This window comes from Lithobates pipiens, unplaced genomic scaffold, assembly GCF_037356315.1.
Source record: "Lithobates pipiens isolate NorthernLeopardFrog02 unplaced genomic scaffold, aLitPip1_a1.2 Scaffold_13, whole genome shotgun sequence".
In the NCBI taxonomy this organism is placed as follows: domain Eukaryota; kingdom Metazoa; phylum Chordata; class Amphibia; order Anura; family Ranidae; genus Lithobates; species Lithobates pipiens.
Window position 1 is genome coordinate 94,037,627 of NW_027507718.1, and position 23,825 is coordinate 94,061,451.

At 44.0% G+C, this 23,825-nt stretch overlaps 1 protein-coding gene across 1 annotated transcript in view; it reads left to right on the top strand.

Moving 5' to 3' along the window:
• The window catches only part of TRMT10B (tRNA methyltransferase 10B), a 61,160-nt gene extending 37,882 nt beyond the window's left edge, over positions 1-23,278 (top strand). Inside the window, exon 9 of the mRNA XM_077475276.1 lies at positions 23,078-23,278. Within this exon, the coding sequence (XP_077331402.1) occupies positions 23,078-23,085 (8 nt within the window). The 3' untranslated portion in view covers positions 23,086-23,278. The remainder of the gene's footprint in view (positions 1-23,077) is intronic.
• The last annotated feature ends 547 nt before the right edge of the window (positions 23,279-23,825 follow it).

Here is a 23,825-nt window from a genome sequence, read left to right on the forward strand (position 1 = left end):
CGCTTTAACCACCGAGCCTCTTTCTGAGATTTCTTGTTTACAAGTTAAAAACTGTTTGTTTTTTTGCTAGAGAATTACCTAGAACTCCCAAACATTATACTTTTTTTTTTCCTAACACCATAGAGAATAAAATGGCAGTCGCAATACTTTCTGTCACACCGTATTTGTGCAGCGGTCTTACAATCGCACTTTTTTTTCTGGACAAAATACACTTTTATGAATTAAAGATTAAGACAACAGTAAAATTAGACCAATTTTTTTTTTTTTTTTTTTATATTGTGAAAGATAATGTTACGCTGAGTAAATTGATACCCAACGTGTCACGGTTCAAAATTGCGCCCGCTCATGGAATGGCAACAGACTTTTTTACCCTTAAAAATCTCCATAGGCGACGTTTAAAAAATTCTACAGGTTGCATGTTTTGAGTTACAGAGGGGGTCTAGGGCTAGAATTATTGCTCTCGCTCTACCGATCACAGCGATACCTCACGTGTGTTTTGTACACCGCTTTCATATGCAGCCGCTACTCACGTATGCGTTCACTTCTGCATGCAAGCTCGGCGGGAAGGGGCACGTTTACATATTTTTTTTCTTATTTAGTTTACCTTTTATTTTTTTATTTTACACTGTTCTTTTTTTTTTTTAATGTGTCAATTTTATTCCTATTACAAGGAATGTAAACATTCCTTGAAATAGAAAAAAAGCATGACAGGACCTCTTAAATATGAGATCTGGGGTCAAAAAGACCTCAGATCTTATATTTACAAGATTTTTTTTTTTTTATTACATTTAATTTAAAAAAATACAAAAAAAAATGGCACTTTAAGAGCTATGGGCAGAAGTGACGTTTTGACATTGCTTCCCCTCACTTGTCTCCATGTCAGGCTAGGGAAAGGATCCGATTGCCTCCGCCGCTACTGGAGGGCACCAGAGCACAGCGGGAGGGGGGCCCCCTCTTCCGCCACCGATAAAAGTGATCTCGCGAATCCCCTGCAGAGATCACTTTTAAAGTGGACCGCCCGCTGAAGAAGAGGATACAGGGGTTATGGCAGCTAGCTGCTGCCATAACGATATACCTCTTCAAAGTACCGACGTATAACAACGGTGGGCGGTCCTGAAGTGGTTAATACAGGGCAATTTCCACCTCATTCCTGCCCAGGCCAATTTTCAGTGCTGACGCACTTTAAATTACAATTACGGGGTCATGCAACACTGTACTCAAACTAAATTTTTATCATTTTTTTTGAGACAGCTATTTTTTGGTGGTAATTAATCACCACTGAGTTGTTTATTTTTTGCTAAAGAAACAAAAAAAAGGCCAACATTTTGAAAAAAAAAAGTTTTTCTTAGTTTCTGTTATAAATTTTTGTAAATAAGTAAATTTTCTCCTTCACTGATGTGCGCTGATGAGGCTGCACTGACGGACACTGATACGCTTCACTGATGGGCACTGTAAGGATGCACTCATGGGCATTGTTAGGCTTCACTGATGGGCACTGATAGGCTGCATTGATGGGCACTCATAGGTTGTACTGATACAGTAGATGGCACTGGTAAGGCGGCGCTGATGAGTCTACATTGATAGGTGGCACTGATTGACACTGACAGGCACCACTGGTGGGCACTGATTGGCAGTACTGGTGGGTACTTTTGGGGCTGGGGAATGTGACCATGGTTTAGGTTACTCTCTAAATATTGGTGTAACATGAAACATGGTCACAAAGGTGGATTTAGCAATTAACCTAGTGGAGAAAAGTAAAAGTTGGAAGATTGTCAGTGCAGATGTCCCCTGTGTGGATTTGCCAGTTTTCGGCTCTCCTCAGGCATGAGGGGAGGATTGTCAATAACCAGCAAATCTTGTTTACATCCATGATCAGCTGTGATTGGACACAGCTGATCACATGGTAGTGAGCCGTCGTGATTGGCTCTTTACCCTGATCTGTGATTAGCTGTGTCCAAAGGATATGACAGATCACAGATCACTGCCAATGCACACCGCAGGCAGCGTGAGCATGGGAGGACATCATATGATGGACGCCTTGCAAAGTGGGAAGCGAGAAGGGGTTAAAGTGTAAGTAAAGACAACACTATTTTTTATTTTTTTGGACAAAGTGGAGAGGGCTTTATTGCTACCTCTGCCCCTGCTAGTGAGATTCGCCCTCTATTTGGCCTGTTTACCATTGTCATCAAAAGTGAAAGTAAAAAAAAATGTCATATTTTTGGGGTTTTTCCCAAAACAGTAATAAAGGGTAAATCTTCCAATGGGGGAGCCAATTCTGGTGATCTGGGGAACCCCAATGGATTCCCCATAATTTCCAGGGTTTTCTTCTCACTTCCAGTTTTGGGTATAGGACAGGAGGTGAACGGAAAGCACTCCAATGGGACAGTTTTTTTTCTGCCATCTAACATGGGTTATAACCCTCCCTAACTCTATCCAAAATCTGATAAATTGTCCAACTGGTATCCCCCGTATGACATGTTTGGGGTGTCCATAGTTGGCATGGAGTAGTGTGTTTCCAGAAAGGGTTTTTCTGTATAAACTGGAAAGAAAATGCCCCCCCCCCCCCCCATTGGAAAGCAACACATCCAAAAACGAAATGGACTCCGCATCTATCTGTCCAATGAAACGTACATTCAGACTGTTATCGTTCATATATCCCAGAGTTTGTCAAGATCATTAACGTCCTCTGAACAGATGAATAACAGGGTGAGAAGCTGTTTGGTGTCCCTGAGATAGCTGGGAAGATTTTACTAATTGACTAATGGTTGTAGTTGGTAATCCACCCAAGGACCTAATTGTTTGCCAAAAGAACCAATCCCAGCCACAATGGGACGTCCAGTCCAGGGGGTAAGGCCATTATGTTTTTTAGGGAGGTGATGAAAGACATAATTGGGGTGAACCATAGCCTCACCCTCCTTCCTAGATAGTACCCATAAGTGCATACCTCTTTCTACAAGTGTATGTAAAATGCTTTTATATTTATTGGGGTGATTGCTGGTTAATGTCTGGTATATGTTATGATCTAACAATTGTCTGTGAGCTTCCTCCCTATAAACATTGGAATCCTGGACCACAACTAGACCTCCCTTGTCTGACATCTTTATAATAATAGAGGTAACCGTGCTAAGTATTTTTAACACATCGGGGGTTATGTACGAAAGGCAAATCCACTTTGCACTGAAAGTGCACTTGGAAGTGCAGACATTGTAAATCTAAGGGCTAGATCGGAAATTAGTGGAATCTCTGCTGATTTTATCATCCAATCATCTGCAAGCTAAAATGCTGTTTTTTTATTTTCCTTGCATGTGCCCCTCGGATCTACAGCGACTTTACTTCCATGTGCACTTGCAGTGCAAAGTGGATTTTCCTTTAGTAAATAAGCCCCATTGCGTTCTTCTGACCTAAGATTATCATTATGGATATACCCTCTATTGTTAGAACATGTGGCTAGTCTGGTGAGCTCTTTTTGAAAATGATCCATGCATTTACCCCTAGAGTTGTTTGGTTAAAAATCTGATCGCACCTCAAAGGGGGCTTGTATTGGTGGAACATAATCTCCATCCTGATCCTCTAAACATTTCAGCGCACATACATCCTGAAAATCATTACATGTGGGCATATCAGTATAAGCAGTGTCAGAAACCCTGTCAGACACTGCCTCCTGTTGATCCTGAATTTTTTTTTTTACGTAAAGTAAGTTTCAGGTTAAGCTTTTTCCTCCTGCCACCTCTCCTTGTTTTACTGTGGGATATCTCTTTCCCTTTTTCTTTTTGGGCAGAGGGCCATGCGATGCATTTAAATGAACATCATTAGATAGCTCTGTATCTCTTCTAGCAGTATTCTGAATGGACGAATCCGAGCCTGATCCAGTGTGTAATCCAATACCTCTGTGACAGTATCTGGAAAATTGACATGTTTCCATGCATTGCTAGATGTTTTGCGATGTCTGTGCTGGAACTGGGGCTATTTCCAAATATACACGGTGTTAGCTTCATAGTCAAATCGATCTCGTAATAGCTTAGATTTCTTATTATTAATAATGTCTCTTTCCATACGATCCAATTTGTCACTCAATTGCAAATCAAGATCTTTAAAAAATGTGGATTCATTGGATGGCAGAATCTCCTCTTTAATGTTGGAGATCAATGTCAACTGTTTTGGAGTTGATGATGATCCTCATGAGCTCAAATGAGCAATTTGTAAGTGTATCAGTCCATTGCTTTCTCAAAATATCTTAATTTAATTCAAATGTATGAAACTTTTTTTAGCCTCAGTCCTCGTAGGACCCGTTCAAGAGTCAAATATTCTGTGACGGTCTTTTTGTCCCAAAATATGTAACTTCAGCTTAAAGATAATCTTTTCTGTAACATGTAACAAAGTAGCAAACAGGCTAGGTTTGTACTCATGCAATGCAGGAAACGTTGCGAGCCGTGTGCGCTTCCCATACCACATGCAAATTGCACTAACCTTATGATCTGCTGTGGCTGTTAATACAAAGTCAAGGATACCCCAAACGCAAGTACAAACAGAAAAAAGGTGGGACTTTAAAGGGGTGGAAACCTCCTTTCAGCCATCATTGCAGAGGAAAATACACATTTAGGCAGGATTATCACAATCCGGACATGTTTTGTCTTCTCGGCTTCTTCAAAGGCTCAGAGGAGTGTGGTAAAAAAGAGTTGCTAGAAAACAAGGAAAACATATACATAATATACATCCAGAGCATATTGTTCATCATATAATTTCTTTATGGAATGTTTCCCTAATGACACCCGAGTATGAAAGGGGTTAACGTCATTTAGGACATTCCATAACCAAACACAAAGGCAGCTACCGAACACTTCAATCAGCCGAACAAGGAACCCTACATCTGTGCTGATAGTGTGTAATATAACCGATACTATCTAGGCTCCAGTTTTAAGCTTACTGAGGCTGTAGAGGTTCTTGTGTTTTCCTCGAGTAGTTTATTTAGAAAGTCACAAATAAGAGAAAAAAATAATGACTGCGCTCCTAATCTAAAAGATTAAAAAACAAAAACCCAGTTACAGCTGCAGCTACCAGGATGTGATACACATCCAAAATACAATGCATATAAAGAACAAAATTAGCTGCGCTACCTACCCCCACTGAGGCTATTACTGTTTGTGCAAAGAAATGAAAATGAATCAGATACTGTAATTCCAATAGATTAAGTGAAATCAGCTAGAACAATTCATATACAATCAAAATTAAGTGATACATGCTCAAAATTAAATATGATTAAATTAATATAGTAATTAATAACAGTTAATTATATTCAAAAAGTGAATAAATAATTATAAACGAATAATGAATTCATTAATTATTGACTATAAATAAATTAATTTAAATCAATTATATTCAATAAATAAATAATTATAAATAAATACAGTGATTATTAATTATAATTAAATAAGATAAAATCCCAGTGACAAATTAATAAAAAAAATTATATCCATAAAAAAGTGAACCAGTGACCCACAACCAATAAGGAAAAAGTCCAAACAAAAAGTCTTTATAATGGAAGAGATATCACACGGTCGGAGATTCCGACAACCAAATCCGATGGATTCTGTCCGTCGGATTGTGTCCGAAACTGTTGCATACACACGGTCGGACGAAGTTGTCGGAAAATCCGATCGTTCAGAACATGATGACGTTATTTCGTTACGACGGGACTACGTTTAGGCTAGTAGCAAATAGCTTTGATGTAGGAATTTGATCTGAGAATGTGTGGCACTTTGTCCGATTGGAATTCTCTACACATGATCGGAGTATGTCCGATCGGACCAGTTTGTCGGAAAATATTTCCAGCAAGTTGGAAAATTGGGTCCGACGGAAACAGTCCGATGCATACCACACACAGTCGGATTATCCGACAAAACGATCCGATAGGACACATTCCGACGGATTCTCCGACCGTGTGTACAAGGGCTTAGAGGGTGCCAGTCAGTCGTGCGATCCACCTTCACCAAGCCAGAAACCCGTGAGTCATCAGTGGGAATGCGGATGTCTGACGGACATGTTTCCTATTTTTCCCCAATCGTCTTTCAGGACAGCCACCTTTGAGAGACACTGGCTCCTCCCCTCTTAGGAAACACCGCCTTGATTTTCATGATTTAAGCCTCCTCCTCCCTTCGTTCCGCAGTTATGGTGTTTCCTCCGGTGGGGAGACATCGCTAAGGAACCTTAGCTGAATTCGGTTGGTGAGACTGAAGCTATCCGAGCGGAGCCCCGGCCCCACTCGGTTACCCGACCGTCTATCGGTCGGCCCTTGACAGTCGGATCAGCGGGGAGCTGAAGCGTTCGTACTGTCTATACACCCTAAACTTCGCTTGGGGAAAGCAGGAAGTTTTACAGGGTCGTCCGTCCGTTCACCCGCGGGTGTTTTAACGGAACAGGCAGTCCGGTCGGCTGGGGAAGCTGAACTTTTGACTGACCTTTTTCTCTATACGCACTCCAATCTTCGCTTGGGGAAAGCAGGAAGTTTTTGGGGAGGTTCATCCCTGCGTTTCGCCCAGTGGGGCGCTGCAACGAGGACGTCCAAGGCCCCCCTGTGTATCCAGTCGGCTGGGAGCCAGAGGCCGGACCGGTTGGCGGGCGACGTCAATTCCGGTGGGGGCGGACCTCTTCGTTGGATCCGCGTCTTCCGGTTCCGGACGCGGCACGTGGAGGGGAACCTAGCGTTCGGCTGGTGCAGCCTCTCTTTCTACAGTTGCACAGGTAGCTGTTGGAGGCACGTTCGTACCACTCTTCCTCAACAGGAGAATGTCCAAAGCAGTGGCTTCGGGAACTCCAGGAGTAACGGCACCAGCCACTCAAAGGTAAAAGCCCTGGCGAGGGGTTCCCTTACCTTACAACCAGTAGCTCCACTGGTGTTTTTTCCCCCTAGGTGGTCGGGGGGAAGGGCAGTGCGTCTGGGATCCAGATGGAGATTGATCCTAGGGGAGGGCACTCCCGGTGGTCCTCTTAAGTAGTGCTGGTGTTTGTTTTTTTAGGATTTTATGCTGCTCTTTTATCTCTAGATCTCTGAAGGACATGAGCAAGTCTCCCTTTGGTTCTAGGAGGGAGCATCCTTCATATAGAGCCTCTTTGGGGGAATCCCTGGTTCAAAGGCACTTGGTAAAGAGTGTATTGAGGCACCGGATAGCTCAGTCAGACCTTTAACCTAAGGTTCCAGTGGCCTCAGAGGGTTCAGGTCCCTGTTTGAGCGCCATTAGGAAACAGGCAGCAGAACACGGTGCATATCTGGCGGCTTCTGTGAAGGTTACAATGGCCTCAGCTCCAGAGCACTCTTTCACCAGCACAGCAGAGTGTTCCACCTAACCCGATGGATGTTCCTCCTGCAGGTTAAGGGAGAGTCTAGAGGGTTCCAGAGAGGAAGTTGAGGAAGAAGTTGACAGTGCCGTCTCAGACTCCCAAGGGACTCTGATAAAGGTGAGGGCTTGGGTGGGGAACCCAAAAGAACCCCTCGATATAAACTTCCCCCTGGATGAAGTGGATAAGCTCTTGAGAGCTATTCATACCACTTTAGGAAGAAGGCATTGTCACCCCACGATCAGATGTACTAGGACCTGGGGGAAGCGGGTGTTCCCGGTTCATGATGTCTTGATCGATGCCATCAGGATGGCGGGGTCCCGAAGGAAAACCTTTCTTTTCTGGTGCTTTAAAGCAAAGGTTTTTTCTTGGGCGGAAGAGGAAGCTCTTGTCTGGAATAGAATCTCCCAGGTTAGAGACTACCTTTCTTCAGACGTCCAGGCATACTGACCTGTCCTCAGGGACATGGGAATACTTTCAGACCCTATGTTTGAAATGATGGACTCACTTCTGAAGTCTATCCTCCTTTCCCATACTGCTTAAGGTGTTGGCATACGCTGCTTCGATTCAATCCAGGCGAATGTATGCAAGATCTTCGGCTCTGACCAACTCAGCCTGGAGGGCTCCAAGGCTGAAGACATGGCAGGGGGTCAAGGCGTCCAAGGCAAAAGCTCTGTGTAATCCTTTTTACAGGAAACCTGCTGTTGGATGGATTCACTTCTGAAGGATGCCTGGGATTTATAATAAGAAAATCTTTAAGCCTGACATAGAAGCCACAGTGGTGGCTCGTAATATGAAGTGTTGGCTTATCCAGATTAATGCATGAAGCAATGACAGCAGAGGAGACTTTTCTATCCTCCTCTCCCATGGTGCTTAAGGAGTCAGCATACACTGCGGGTGCTTCGACTCAATCCATGCGAATGTATGCAAGGTCCTCGGCTCTGGCCAACTCAGCCTGGAGGGCCTTAAGGCTGAAGACATGGCAGGGGGACAAGGCGTCCAAAGCAAAGCTCTGGAATCCTTTTTACAGGAGACTGCTGTTACTGCTACTGTTTACTGCTGTTTGGGCCAGGTCTTGAAGCAGTGCTAGATCGCACGGCTGATAAGAAAAAGGCCTTTCCCCTTAAGAAGAAATATGGGGAGCAGTAAAAAAGGGGCCTTCCTCCCCCAGTGGGAGATGATCACCTCCAATCAGTTTGTGTTGGGGATCATAGTAAGAGGTTACCGTTTGGAGTTTTCAGAGCTCTCCTCTTTTGAGACTCCTTGTCACTGAGCTGCCAAAATGTGCCCTTCTTTCCTCTTCAGGAGTTAGAGGAACAGGAAGTGGTAATACAGGTCCCAGCAGGATATATAGAAAGGGCTCCTATTCTCACATTTTTGTGGTTCACAAGCCTTTGGGAAAATTCAGGCTCATCCTGAACCTGAAACGTCTGTGTGTCTTAGTCACCTACAGATGGCTTTCGTTGGTTTTGGTCACTGGGTGAGGGCACCTCTTCCACCAAAACTTTTTCAGGGCATGGATAGTATGGATGCATACCTGCATATTCCCATTGCAGAGAACCACCAGCGTTTCCTTAGGCTGGCAGTGATAACTTCTGTAGGGGTGCTACACATTCAGTTCAAAGCACTTCCCTTTTGGGCTATCCCTTTCCTCCTCCTATCTTCACCAAAGTGATGGTAGAAGTTCTGGCATTCCTGCGTCTCAGGGGAGTCTCGGTGATCGTGTGTCCTGAAGATCTTCTCCGGTTTGTACCTTCTCTGACGCAGTCGATTTGGGATCAACAGGTAACAAAAGACCTGTTTGTGAGCCTGGGTTGGCCTCTGAACCTAGAGAAACCCAACTTAAATTCCTTACCAGGGGGTCACCTTCCTGGGGTAGGTGCTGGGCTCAACAGAACAAAAGGTCTTCCCTCCTTGGAGAAGATCCAGAAGATAGACAGAGCACTGTTGTTTCTCCAGGGCAACTGTCAAAAACTCAGTTAGGCAGGTTGAGTTTACTGACAGCCACGCTCCTAGCAGTTCAGTGGACGGGGTCATGTTACCGTCCTCTGTAAACTATTCATCTTGAAGATTTGGGACCACAGTCAGGGGTCTTGGGACTCTTTGGTTCCAACTCAGGTAAAGAGGTCCCTTTGGGAAAGGGAGCACGTTGGTTACAAGACCTAGAATGGAGTTTCCCAGTATCCAGGGTGGTTACAACCGATACGAACGGCTTAGGTTGGGGTACACACCTAGACTCCTGTTTGGTACAGGGTACCTGGGAGAGGAAGGAATCTAAGAGATCCTCAAATTGGAGGGAGTTGAGAACAGTAGATCTGGTTCTCAGGACCTCTCAGAGTTCTCTGGAGACTTCATGTAAGAGTCATGGAAACAATCCCTTGGCAGTGGCTTGCGTCGACAGGATGGGGACTCCTGGAACGGATCCTTTATGGGTCCTAGCGAAGGCCATCCTCAGATGGGCCGAATATTGAAATCCTGTCTTTTCAGTGATCTGTTTTGAAGGAGAGCAAATCCTGATTTTAGATTTCCTCAGAGCAACCAGGTTCTCAAGCAGGAGGTTCTTCGAATGGATCACCCAGAGTTGGGGGATTCCTTGGATGGACCTCTCTTTTTCTCAAGGGAAAACGCAAAGGAAGCCATCTCCTGTTCCATGAACAGGGGAGATGGGAGGTCGGGAGCAGACACACTAAAGCACAGAGTTAGGGTTTCTCTAAGTGCTATGCTTTCTCCCCTCCCGTTCTGATTCCTGCAGGGTCAGGGAAGTTTTCAGGTGGAGATTACTACCTATTTTTTAATCACACCTCTTGGGCCCAGGAGGCCGTGGTTCTCCATTCTGAAGGGCCTGTCAGGGGAACCCCCCCCCCCGGGTTTCCCCGGTCTAGGAGGGTCCCTTCTCCCAGGGTCCAGTCTGCGGTCCCCAGGTGGATTCTTGCAGCTTGGCTACTGAGAAGGAATTGCTGAAGGGCAAAGAGGTCTCAGACTGTTTAATAGCCACTCTTCTGAATTGCAGGTAAATAGAAACTCAGACCATTTTCTTGAAGGTATGGAGACGGTTCAACAGCTGATGCTCAGAGAACTCCTTCAATGTGCACAGCCTCGTAGCCGTTCTAGAGTTCCTGCAGTCAGGGGCAGATAAAGGTTTAGCCCCATAAACATTGAAGAGTCAGGTTTTCGCTTTTAGCGTATTCCTGGAAGGGCATCTAACATCAGACCTTGGTATAGTAAGGTTCTTAGAGCCTTAAGTAGGCAAAGACCAAGCCTTTGGTCGCCCCCTTCCCAGTCGGGGTCACTCATTAGTTTTACAGGTTCCCACAAAGGAACCTTTTTCAGCAATTGGAATCTGGCTGGTTATGGTTGATCACTCTCAAAACTGTGTTTTTTGTGGCGATCACTGCGGCAAGGAAAGTGAGTAAACTCGAAACCTTTTCTGTTAAGGCACTCCCTTTCCAGACCATTCAGTTTTTAAGATCATTCTGGCCTTTTTACCTAATGGTAGTCTTTAATCCTCAGAGAGTCCGAGAGATTATGCTGCCTATTTTTCGTTCAAAACCAGTGAGCGAACAGGACACATCTTCTTGGACGTGTCCTTCATTATTTTGGTTACACAAAGCCAGTTCAGGAAGTCTGATTTACCTTTGGTGTTACTTCCAGGGGCTAGGAAGGGTTCCAAAGCCTTTAGACGTACGCTAACCAGATGATTAAGGTCAGCCATTGGGCAGACTTGCGCGGTTGGGGTATTAAAGCCTCCAGTTAGAATTAAAGCACACTCAGCCAGGACAGCGGCAACTCCGCAGACAATGTGGGCTGGTGTGTCTCCTGAACAGATCTGTAGAGCCGCAACGTGGTTCAAGTTTTCTACGTTCGTGAAGCACTATAGATTGGATCTTCTCTCAGCCAAAGACCAAGCCCTTTGGTCACAAGGTGCTGCAAGCAGTAGGTCCCACCCTAAGATAGGGTACTCGCTTATCCTCTCAAAGGTGGCTGTCCTGAAAGACGATTGGGGAAAAATGGAATTACGTACCGGTAATGTCCTTTTCCAGGAGTCTTTCAGGACAGCACCGGTTCCCACCCAAGTTTTTTGCAGATCATCGGGAACTCATTACATGAGGCCGTCAGGTAAGACTTAAAAGTTTGTTTATTTGACGTGTTCTTGTGTCTCCCCAGTTGGCCGGAGGTACTCTGGAAGAACTGAGGAACGAAGGGAGGAGGAGGCTTAAATCATGAAAATCAAGGCGGTGTTTCCTAAGAGGGGAGGAGCCAGTGTCTCTCAAAGGTGGCTGTCCTGAAAGACTCCTGGAAAAGGACATTACCGGTACGTAATTCCATTTTTTCTGCCGGAACCAGTTCCTATTGAGAAATCCGTTCCTGTGTATGCTAGTCCGATGGACAAGAAACGACGCTAGGGCAGCTATTGGCTACTGGCTATGAACTTCCTTATTCTAGTCCAGCCGTACGTCACAATCCATGAGACTTTGGTGTGATTATGTGTGTTCAAGTCCGTTCATTCATAAAGTTTGTCATTCGCCGAAAGTCCGTCGGGAAGACCGTCGGACCACCAAGCCTGGTAAGCATGCATTTCCACTGATGACTCACGGGTTTCTGGCTTGGTGGTCCATCAGATTTTTAAACACCAAGGTCCAATGAAGCCCACACACAATCGAATTGTCCGGCGGATTCGTTCTGTCTGACCTTTGCTGTCGAAAAGTCCGGTCATGTGTATGCGGCATCACTGCAATGTACACCTTGTGTCCTGTGCTTTACAACACAGTAATTCCTTTCCACCACTAGATGATACCTGGTAAGATTAGGTCATAATGGGCCTCTGGGAAAGGTCACAGTATAACTATACATAGAATGGTGCTCACATCATTATGCCAGTAATGCTCTCTGCATAATTGCCTAGTACTGAACAAGAGGTGAAGAGGACTCTGCATGCCACTTGACTGTCAAGAAGACATGTGGAAAAGGTGAGTGTAGAAAAAAGAAAATACATGCTGGAGGCATCCAGGGAAAAGGATTGAAAGTAGGAGGCAGAGGGTGCAGTTGAGTTTTAACAGATTTTTCTATGTTGGGGGGGGGGTTGTGTGTAGCATTGTCCTATGCCAGAATCACAATGAGAGGATGTCTCGCCAAAGTGAAGAAAAATCACATCTTAGACATTGGCTAATGGGATGGGTGGAAGATTTCCCCCCACCTCCTGTTTTGGTCATCAGTCAGGAAAAGTATAGATTATGTGTTCCTTTAGCAGGAGTAAAGCCTGCAATAAAATCAGAGGTCTATAGTTACTCTTTAAAATGATACTGCCAACATTCTACACTGTATTGATAATATAATTCCCACACATACCACTCTCCCTCTGGATACATCATTCTCTGGATATCTACTTAGCAATGCAGTGTCCTTGGAGGTCAAACACTTCCCATTCCTGGCTCAGTAGTATGGCATCCCTGGAAATATTCTTCCATGCCTGGCAATATCACTCTCCCATTCTTGGCTCAATAGTATAGTGTGCTTAGAAACTATTATACGCTCTCATGCAATTGGCACAGTGATGTCACCCAGTGTCGGGACAATTTCATCCAGTGCCCAGGATGAAGATGGCAAACTGCTCTCCGCCCCCCATCCTTAGCTCCATAAACCCCGTTCCAGCAGAAATCCTTTCTCAGCACAAACTCTCCCCTCCACAAACACCCCTGCATAAATCCCCCCCCCCGCCCAAATCCCCCCCATATCCTCTCTTCCAGCATAAATCCTCCTCAAAGCCTTCGTTCTTACCCAATTTCTGCCTCCTCTCTCAACACAAATCCAACCCTCCATCTACCCCCCCCCCCCACAGCACAAATACCCTTTTCCAGCACAAATCATCCCTCTAAGCACAAATTCTCACCCCCATATACCCCCTTCCAGTAAAATCACCCCAAACTATTCCTTCTTACACAAATTCTCTTGGCCACCCCCAAAATGCCCTTCCCAGGACAAATCCCCCATTTCATCACAAATTATAACCCCCGTATACCCCTTCTAGCACAAAATCAATAGTATACAAGCTCTTGGAGGGGAGGATAAGGGACTATATACAAGATTTTAGTAATGAGAACGGTATCATTAGCAGTAATCAGCATGAATTCGTGAGGAATCATTCTTGCCAAACCAATCTACTAACCTAACCTTCTATGAGGAGATGAGTTGCCATCTAGATAAAGGAAGTCCTGTAGATGTGGTGTGTGTGGATTTTGAAAAATAATTTGATACAGTTCCCCATAATTGTTTACGGTACAAAGTAAGGCCCGTTGGCATAGACCATAGGGTGAGTACATGGATTGAAAACTCTCTACAAGGCAGAGTTAAGAGGGTGTTGATAAATGGAGAATACTTGAAATGGTCAGGGGTGGAAAGTGGGGTCCCCCAGGGTTCTGTGCTGGGACCAATCCTATTCAATTTATAAACGACCTGGAGGATGGGGTAAACAGTTCAATCTCTGTATTTACAGACAATATTAAGCTAAGCAGGGCAATATTTTCTCCGCGGGATGTGGAAACCTTGCAAAAAAAATCTGAACATATTAATGGGGTGGGCAACTACATGGCAAATGAAGTTCAATGTATAAAAATGTTAAATAATGCATTTGTGTGGCAAAAATATGAATGTAATCTATACACTGGGGGGAGATCCTCTGGGGGAATCTAGGATGGAAAAAGACCTGGGGGTCCTAGTAAAGGATAGGCTCAGCTGCTGCTAACAAAGCAAACAAAATATTGGCATGCATTAAAAAGGGGATCAACTTCAGTGATAAAACAATAATTCTCCTGCTCTACAAGACTCTGGTCCGGCCTGACCTTGAGTATGCTGTCCAGTTCTGGGCACCAGTCCTCAGGAAGGATGTGCTGGAAATGAAGCGAGTACAAAGAAGTGCAACAAAGGATATGGAGGATATTAGTTATGAGGAAAGCTTGCGAGCACTGAACTTATTCTCTCTGGAGAAGAGACACTTGGGATATGATTTCAATATACAAATACCATACTGGTGACCCCACAATAGGGATAAAACTTTTTCGCAAAAGGGAGTTTAACAAGACTTGTGGCCACTCATTAAAATGAGAAGAAAAGAGGTTTAATCGTAGAGGGTTCTTTACTGTAAGAGCGGCAAGGATGTGGAATTCCCTTCCACAGGCAGTGGTATCAATGGGGAGCATCGATAGTGTAAAAAAAACACACATAGGTTGGATTTGATGGGTTTGTGTCTTTTTTCAACCTCCCCTACTATGTAACTATATAAGTATGTAACTATGTAAATCCCACATCCCCCCTTTCAGTATAAATCCCAGAAAGACAAGGAGAGGGGCGCCTCTGAGTATATATCAAAAACTATTTATTATAAAAACAATATCCACTCACATGGAAGAAAGTAAAGTTGAGTTCAGGTACATCTCTGGGCTGACAAGGTGGGACTACAGGTTGCAGTGAGTCCACTTCTAGCTTGAAGGATGCAGCACATCAAACATCAGTCAGGATAGTGTGGAACTGCAGGTCACAGCAAGACCTATAGGTACTGGCCAGGTGCAGCACTACAGAGCTCAGAGAAAGTATGGTGGCTTAGTAAAGGAAGTCCACTGAGTGGGGGTAGATTCCAGAAGACATAGGGGCAATGTAGTGCCAGAGCCTGTGGCATCCACGATGGTGGAAACAGCCGCACGGCGAATCCGCCGCAGAAACCACTTTTATCTTGTACCGGACCACCAGTCGAACGCGGCGATACCGGGATTATGGCAGCTACCTGCTGCCATAACAATGATATCTGTCCTCAAAGCGAAGGACATATATCAGCGTGTGGCAGTCCGGAAGGGGTTAAAGAACAACCCTCCCTTCTAACTTACACAAACAATCCCCACCTCAGCCTCTTAACCCTGGAGCAGAGCTGAATTCTGTGCAATGTTTTTTGCTTTTTAGGTAATGTCATCTTAGGTAATGAGTGCTTAACCCGTGGCCCTCCAGCTCTTGCGGAACTACAAGTCCCATGAGGCATTGCAAGGCTTACAGTTACAATAATGACTCCCAAAGGCAGAGTCATGATGGGGCTTGTAGTTTTGCAACCGCTGAAGGGCCCACAAGTTAAGCACCCATGTCTTAGTTCCAATGTTGTGGTTAACCTGCCCTTGGCAAATTAATCAGATAAAATGAAGATGAGAAAGTAAAAAACCTGACTGCAGCACTCAATGATATTTACACATAAATATCAAAATACTAATTCAATATAACCGTATAACAAACAAATATAAAAATAAAAAGTCCTACAAACAAAATATCAATGTCCACCAAAAGTGTGCAAAATCTAAGTGATTATACCACTTACCAGATCCTTAGACCCCACAACTCACAAGGTTTAATGCCCCATACACACGAGCGGACTTTCCGACAGACTAGGTCCGAAGGGATTAGACAATCTGATCGTGTGTGGACAATAAATCCGACGGACCTAGAAATAAAACATGTTTCAAATCTATCTGACGGACTCAATTCCGACGGACTAAAATCGGGAAAACCGTTTCTCTGTGTGCTGGTCTGATGGACCAAATATGACGCAAGGGAAGCTATTGGCTACTGGCTATTGAACTTCCTTGTTTAGTCCCGTTTATGTCATCACATTCAAAACTAACGGACTTTCAAGCGGACTTAGTCCATTCATGTGTCGCCAAGTCCGTTCGTTCAGAAAGTCCATCGGAACTCCACCGAAAGTCCGTCCGACGTAGTCTGCCGGAAAGTCCCGTCGTGTGTACACGGCATAAATCAGCATTTAAAAGATGACAGATCTTGCATGAATGCATGGCTCTAGCTCTCTTCTTCCGACACCTCAGAAAGCCTCACTCTCTCTGTGACATGCCCCAAAAGTGGTCCCTGGATCGCTTCTCATACCGTATACCAGTCTCAGCAGAAAAACACACATACCAAGGAAAGAGCAAGGAAATTCCATAGTGCAGTATCGTTTAAAAAACATTCATTGATAATCCAAGTGGGTACTAAACAGATAGTATGACAAGCATATTGCACAGCAACGCCAACTCTGCAGGCAGGCGCGATAACGTCACCGCTAAACATTGCCCTGCATACATTTCGTCCAATGGGACGTCTTCCAATCCCAATCAGCGAATCCCAGGATTACTGTGACAAACTGTCAGATTTTTTCATCGATAAAGTCAAAACCATCAGGGAAACAATTTGTCAGAAGAAAACATCCGACCCCAGCCAGCAAATACATAAAGAGGATGTCTGCACCAACATACCGCAACCGCCGAAATTTTCACTATCCCCAATTACCGTAGACACCGCAAAAAACATCATTAATAAACTGCGTGACAGTACCTCACCTATTGACATCATCCCCACAAAACTACTGAAAGAATGCTCCGACATCGTGGCTCCAACCATAACCCACCTCATAAACCGATCATTCCACGAAGGGACTGTTCCCAGCATCCTCAAACAAGGCATCGTCAAACCTCTACTCAAGAAACCAAACCTGGACCCTCAGGATCCAAACAACCGTAGGCCAATTACAAGCCTCAACACCATTTCTAAGATCATGGAGAAAGCTGTAGTACATCAGCTACAACTTCACCTGGATACTCACAAACTCCTGGACCCGCTGCAATCAGGCTTCCGCCCGGGTCATGGAACAGAAACAGCTCTCCTCAAGATTTGGGATGACGCCCTCGAAGCGGCAGATGACGGAGAGCCGTGTCTCCTCGTACTGCTAGACCTAAGTGCAGCGTTTGATACAGTAGATCACAATACTCTACTCGTCCGCCTCACAGAAGTAGCCGGAGTCCAAGACATAGATCTCCATTGGTTCGCGTCCTTCCTAGGAAATCGGTCACAGACAGTGAAACTAGGAAAATTCCTCTCCGAAACTCGGGCAGTCACCTGCGGAGTCCCTCAAGGCTCTCCGTTGTCACCCGTTCTCTTCAACATTTACATTCGCCCACTCCTTCAAATCATCAGATGCTCAGATCTCTGCTTCCACTCTTACGCTGACGACACGCAACTTTATTTCCGGATCAATGGAAAAAAAGATCACCAACAACAACTTGAAAACTGCCTCAAATCAATAGAGGACTGGATGACCACCAACTCCCTCCAGCTGAACCAATCAAAGACAGAGCTTCTTATCTTACACCCAAATCATAAGCCCGCAACCAAAACCTCCTGGTCTCCACCAACCGTCTTTGGGCAGACTATCTCCCCAAAGACCAAAGCGAAGAGTCTCGGGGTTATTTTAGACGCACAAATGTCAATGGATGCGCAAATAGGAGCAGTAGTCAGTCGATCTCACCATCTGCTGCGCATGCTTCGCAGACTCATCCCTTTTATCCCAAAGAATGACAAAGCAGTGGTAGTTGGAACAATCATTAATTCACGACTGGACTACGCAAACTCGCTTTACATAGGATTACCACAATATCAACTTGCGCGATTACAACTGATCCAAAACACGGCGGCAAGGCTGATAACAGGAAAAAAACCCTGGGAATCCATTTCTCCTTCACTGAGGAGCTTACATTGGCTAACCGTAAAAAATCGGATCACGTTCAAGACCCTTTGCCTCACCCACAAATGCGTGCATAGAGAAGCTCCGCAATACCTAATGGAGAAAATAAATCATTACACACCAAACCGCAGTCTTCGATCAGCCAACAAAAACCTCCTCCTCGTGCCCGAAGCCCGGTATAAATCCAAGGGGGATCGGAGATTCGCTGTCCAAGGGCCTCGGCTATGGAATGCTCTACCAATAAACATCCGCCTGGAAGAAAATCACCTGGCTTTTAGGAAAAAACTCAAGACCTTCCTCTTTTAGCAGATGATCAAAGCTCGCCACAGCGCCTAGAGGCGATTCAGTTCGCATTGTGCGCTATATAAGTATTTCATTCATTCATTCATTCATTCCAAGGGGCAACAGAGTGTGGTGGAAGAGAGGTGCGAGAGGAAGAGAGCTGGAGCTATCTATCCATCCATCCATGTGGGTTTTGTCATGTTGTGGTGTCTAAGGATTTGGTAAGCGACATTATAATCACTTGGTGGTTGAGCAGAGCAGCTGAAGATTTTACACACTTCAAAGGTAAGTGAAAAGGTGGAGTGGGAATTGTTGGTGGAGGTTAGATGAACAGTTTGGAGGAGATTAGCACTGAAATATAGTTGTTATCAAAGGAACTTTTTACCGTGGGAATATGTACAGTAGGCTGTCATTGCTGACCTCTTATAAAAATGTTAGTCATATGGCTTCTATGATTAACTTATGGCATGACTACTTTCTGTGTCAATAACGTACAACATGTTTGCATATTAATAATTCTAAGTTCACTTGACAAATGCTTGTTTAAAATCAATGACTCCACTTATTAAAGTCAAAAATAGGCAGCTATAATGTTCGGAAATAAGTCAGTAATGAAAGTCTTCATAATTTGAGGCATTTCTGTGTTTGAAACCTTATTGGCATTGCTAACAAATTGCAATGTGTAGGACAAGAAAAAAGAAATTACAAGCTCTTCTATCTTTTGTATAGCCTTATGGAAGAAATGCAGCCTTTTATAGCCTAATAGGCCTTTTATAGCCTAATATGTACAGTGTAATTTCCTGGCAGTTTTAACTAGTTTGTGATCACAAATGATTAGATCAATTCAACCTACTATCATTCTAGCTGTATAAATAAAAGTGAAAACTTGCTAGAAAATTGCCATGCATATGACTAGAATGATTACCTAAAAATGTTGTAAAATTTGATTGAAATGTGTGTGACCAGCTTTATGTTTATAAAGGATCAAGCCATCCATACTATTTCTGTATTGGTCTCCCAGGAAATTGGACTGTAAGGCAGACTTTGAAAAATGTATTTTTGTATTTATTTATTACAGGTACTTATATAGTTTCATCAGTCTATGCAGCACTTTACATTTTTATTATACATTAAGATCGGTCCCTGCCCTCAAAGAGGTTACAATCTAAGATCCCTAACTCACATTCATACATACACATACTAGGACCAATTTTAGACAGGAGCCATTTAACCTACCAGCATGTCTTTCGTGAGTGGGAGGAAACCAGAGTATCTGAAGGAAACCCATGAAGACATTTTATTTTTTCCAAAGAAGCTTTCTTTCACTCTCACACATAATCTACATCCTTTAATTTTCAAGGGAAAAATTATACAAGATTAGAGGATTCTGGGATGTATACATAGCGTGAAATCACACTACTGTCAATGTTCCTAAGTCCTAACTCAAAAACTGAAAAGGAAATGCACAGACATTGCTTGACTGAGTTGTCATCATGGATGTAGGGTGCACATGGATTGGAGAAATGTTACTATTAGACTGTATAAACCATAGTTACATACACACAAGTCAAACTAGTTCAACTATAGAAAAATAAATAAAAAAATAAATAGAGCAAATAAACAGAAAAACACCACATACCGAATCATATGCCCACAGTTGGATGTAGGTATATAGCGAACAATTAACACCTTTGTAGAAACAAATTATAAACTTCTGTTTAGATGGTACATGGTCTGAAGTAGACTTTAAAGTTGTAAATCTGGTGTTGCAAGATATCTGTTTAACCACTTACAGTCCGGACCATTTTGCTGGTCAAAGACCAGACCACTTTTTGCGGTTCGGCACTGCGTCGCTTTAACTGACAATTGCGCGGTGGCTCTCAAACAAAATTGACGTCCTTTTTTCCCCACAAATAGAGCTTTCTTTCTGTGGTATTTTCGGTTTTTATTTTTTGCGCTATAAACAAAAATAGAGTGCCAATTTTGAAAAAAACACAATAATTTTTAACTTTTTGTTATAATAAATATCCCCCAAAAATATATAAAAAAATAAAATTTTCCCTCAGTTTAGGCCAATACGTATTCTTCTACATATTTTTGGTAAAAAAAAAATGCAATAAGCAATTATTGATTGGTTTGCGCAAAAGTTATAGCGTTTACAAAATAGGGGATCGTTTTATGGCATTTTTATTAATATATATTTTTTTTTACTAGTAATGGCGGCGATCAGCGATTTGTATTGTGACTGCGACAATATGGCGGACACATTGGACATTTTTGACACATTTTTGGGACCAATAGCAATAGCAATCACTGCTATATAAATGCAGTGATTCCTGTGTAAATGACACTGGCAGTGAAGGGGTTAACCAGTGGGTGGCAGTGTAGGGGTTAAGTGTTCCTAGGAGTGTGTTACGAACTGTGGGGAGCAGAGATCAGCGTCACTAGTTGTTAGGCAGAATAGGGAAATGCTGTTTACAACAGCATTTCTCCATTCAGCCGCCCCGTGAGACGATCGCGGGTATGCCCGCGGTGATCGAGTCCACGGGACCCGCGACCGGACTCACGGAGGTCCCAACCGACACACGAGGGCGGCAAATTTAAAGGGACGTACAGGTACGCCCATTTGCCTGCCCGTGCCATTCTGCCCACGTACATCGGCGTGCGCTGGTCGGGAACCGGTTAAAGGAGTTGTAAATTCAGAAGGTTTTTTAACTTAATGCATCTATGCATTAAGATTAAAAGCCTTCTGTGTGCAGCAGCTTCCCCACCCCCTCCCCTAATTCTTACAATACCTGAGCCCTGTCTCTGTCGCTCTCTGTCTCTCTCCCATCTGATTGGCTGAGACACAGCAGCGGCGCCATTGGCTCCCGCTGCTGTCCATCAAAGTCATTCAGCTAATCATGAGAGAGAGGGGGCAGTTGCAGCTCTGTGTCTGAATGGACAGCTGCTTGGTGTGGGGGCATTCAACAGGAGGGAAGGGCCAGGAGCAGCAAAAAGGGACCCGAGAAAAGGAGGACCTGGGCTGCTCTGTGCAAATCCACTGCACAGGGCAGGTAAGTATAAGATATTTGTTATTTTTATTGGGAAAACAAAACAAAAAAACAAGACTTTACAATCAGTTTTAGCCCGTGTACACACGGTCGGACATTCCGACAACCAAATCCGTCGGATTTTGTCCCACAGATTTTGTCCGAAACTGTTGCATACACACGGTCGGACAAAGTTGTCAGAAAATCCAATCGTTCAGAAAGTGATGACGTTATTTCGTTACGACGGGACTACGTTCAGGCTAGTAGCCAATAGCTTTGGTATAGGAATTTGATCTGAGCATGCGTGGCACTTTGTCCGATCGAAACTCTATACACATGATCGGACAAGGTCCGATCGGATCATGTTGTCGGAAAGTTTTATAGCCAAACTGGAAAACTTGGTCCGTCGGATATTCCAATGGAAACAGTCCGATGGAGCCCACAACACGGTCCTATCGGACATTTTCCGTCGGAATGTCCGACCGTGTGTTGATGTCCGACTGTTAAGATGTTGTAAGGCAAAAGACATCTTTTTACATAAATGGTAGGATTGACCCCAAATTAAGATTTTTTTTATTTTATTTAGGATTGGCATCTGACAATTATATTTTACTGTACTAGATAAAGGTACTGTATGTGTAAAAACCCTACTGAAGCTCTACTTATTCTAAAAACCAAAATATTACACCTATATGCAATTTTAACAGCTTAACCATCTTCAAAGCTGCATAACAAACCTTGGTAAAAGTGTGGTGTTCCACATATCCCGCCATCGCTCAGGTGACACTAAAAATTAACCAGCTCCTCCAAAATTAAACATTCTTAACCTAAGGCCCCTTTCACATGGGACGGATCAGTAATAATCTGCCCCGTGATGATCCGCTTGCTCAGCGGGGATCGCTCCGTTGTCCCCGCTGAGCCGGTGGATAACAGGGCGGTCCCGGCACACTGTGCAGGGACCGCCCTGTCAGCTCTCCGCTCTCCTCTATGGGGGATCGGATGAGCACGGACTGTCTGTCCGTGTTCATCCGATCCACTCTGCAGACAGATAGAAAAATATGATTTTCCTCCGTCTGCAGAATCGGACAATTGCGGAGGTGGACAATAACGGGTGTCTGCGGATGTTCATCCGCAGACACCCACTATCCCATAGGGATGCATGTATGTCCGTATTTCATCCGCAAAGGGATAGATGAAATACGGACATAATGTCCGCATGTGTGAAAGGGGCCTAAAGGATTCCATTCTCAAATCCACACTTTGGATCAAACACGTTTTTCCAGCTGATTTCAACTTAAGGGCGTTAACCAAATAGTACATCAAGAAGCCAATTTAGGATGTTGGAAAAAATGGATTCCGACGGAATGTGTCCTATCGGACCGTTTTGTCGGATATTCCGACTGTGTGTGGTCTCCATCGGACTGTTTCCGTCGGAATATCCGACGGACCAACTTTTCCAACTTGCCCGTAAAAGTTTCCGACAAAATGCTCAGATCGGACATACTCCAATCATGTGTAGCCTACTCCGACCGCCAAAGTGCCACACATGCTCAGATCAAATTCCTAGACCAAAGCTATTGGCTACTAGCCTGAACGTAGTCCCGTCGTAACAAAATAACGTCATCACGTTATGTACAATCAGATTTTCCGACAGCTTTGTCCGACCGTGTGTATGCAACAGTTTTGAACAAAATCCAACGGATTTGGCTGTCAGAATGTCCGACCGTGTGTACAAGGGCTAAGACATACATCTTTTCCCTTAAAGTGGAAGAAAAGCCTAACTATATCTATTCTTAAATATGTTCCCTTCCCCTCCTCCTACCTATCCTGCCTAACGTGTATAAAAAGGATGTGATTTTTTACCTATTTTTAATCCTGTCTTGTCCAGTCACATGATCGCACAGCTCAATCGCTCAAGCCCTCCAGATGACATCTTGATGACGAAACGCGTAGGGTGTGGCCATAGGACGTACTCTCTCTCCGTCAGAGCTGTGGAAATCAGCGGTAACCGCAACAATATTGCTTTTAAAAACATTTGCGAATGTGAGTACATTTCTTAAACTTAATAAATTGTAGTCTTTAAACAATACTGCACTATGGATACTCATCTTTTTTATGGTTTAACTGAATGAGGTGGTTGGCATATGCTGAAAAAACAAAGGTCCCAGAGAAACATCATATAGCGACACAGGGGCTCACACAGTGAAGGCGCAATTACCCCTGTAGGGCCAAGGCATCTGGTGAGTGCAAAATCACTACTTGCACGAAAAAACGCACCGGGACTTTCAGCATATTAAGGAGTAGTCACAGCATCTGCCATACTGTGCACAAGTCACTTTCCTCACGTCTTTGGACTATAAATATATCTTCTAAGTTAATTAATTTATACACCTATTTATTTATTTGCCTCATATTTTGAATATGTATAATTTTTTGCTCTGGCACTTTGACAGCCCGTTCACACCTGAACGTTTTGTAGCCCTACGCCTGAAGCTACAAAACGCTGGAGGGGAAAAAATCCATTATTCTCAATGGAGATGGTTCACATCTCCACTCCATGTCGCCTGAAGCCGAACGCCTGAAGCTCCAACAAGTTCCGGACCCTTTTTTGTCGCGCGAATTGGGCTGATTTGGGC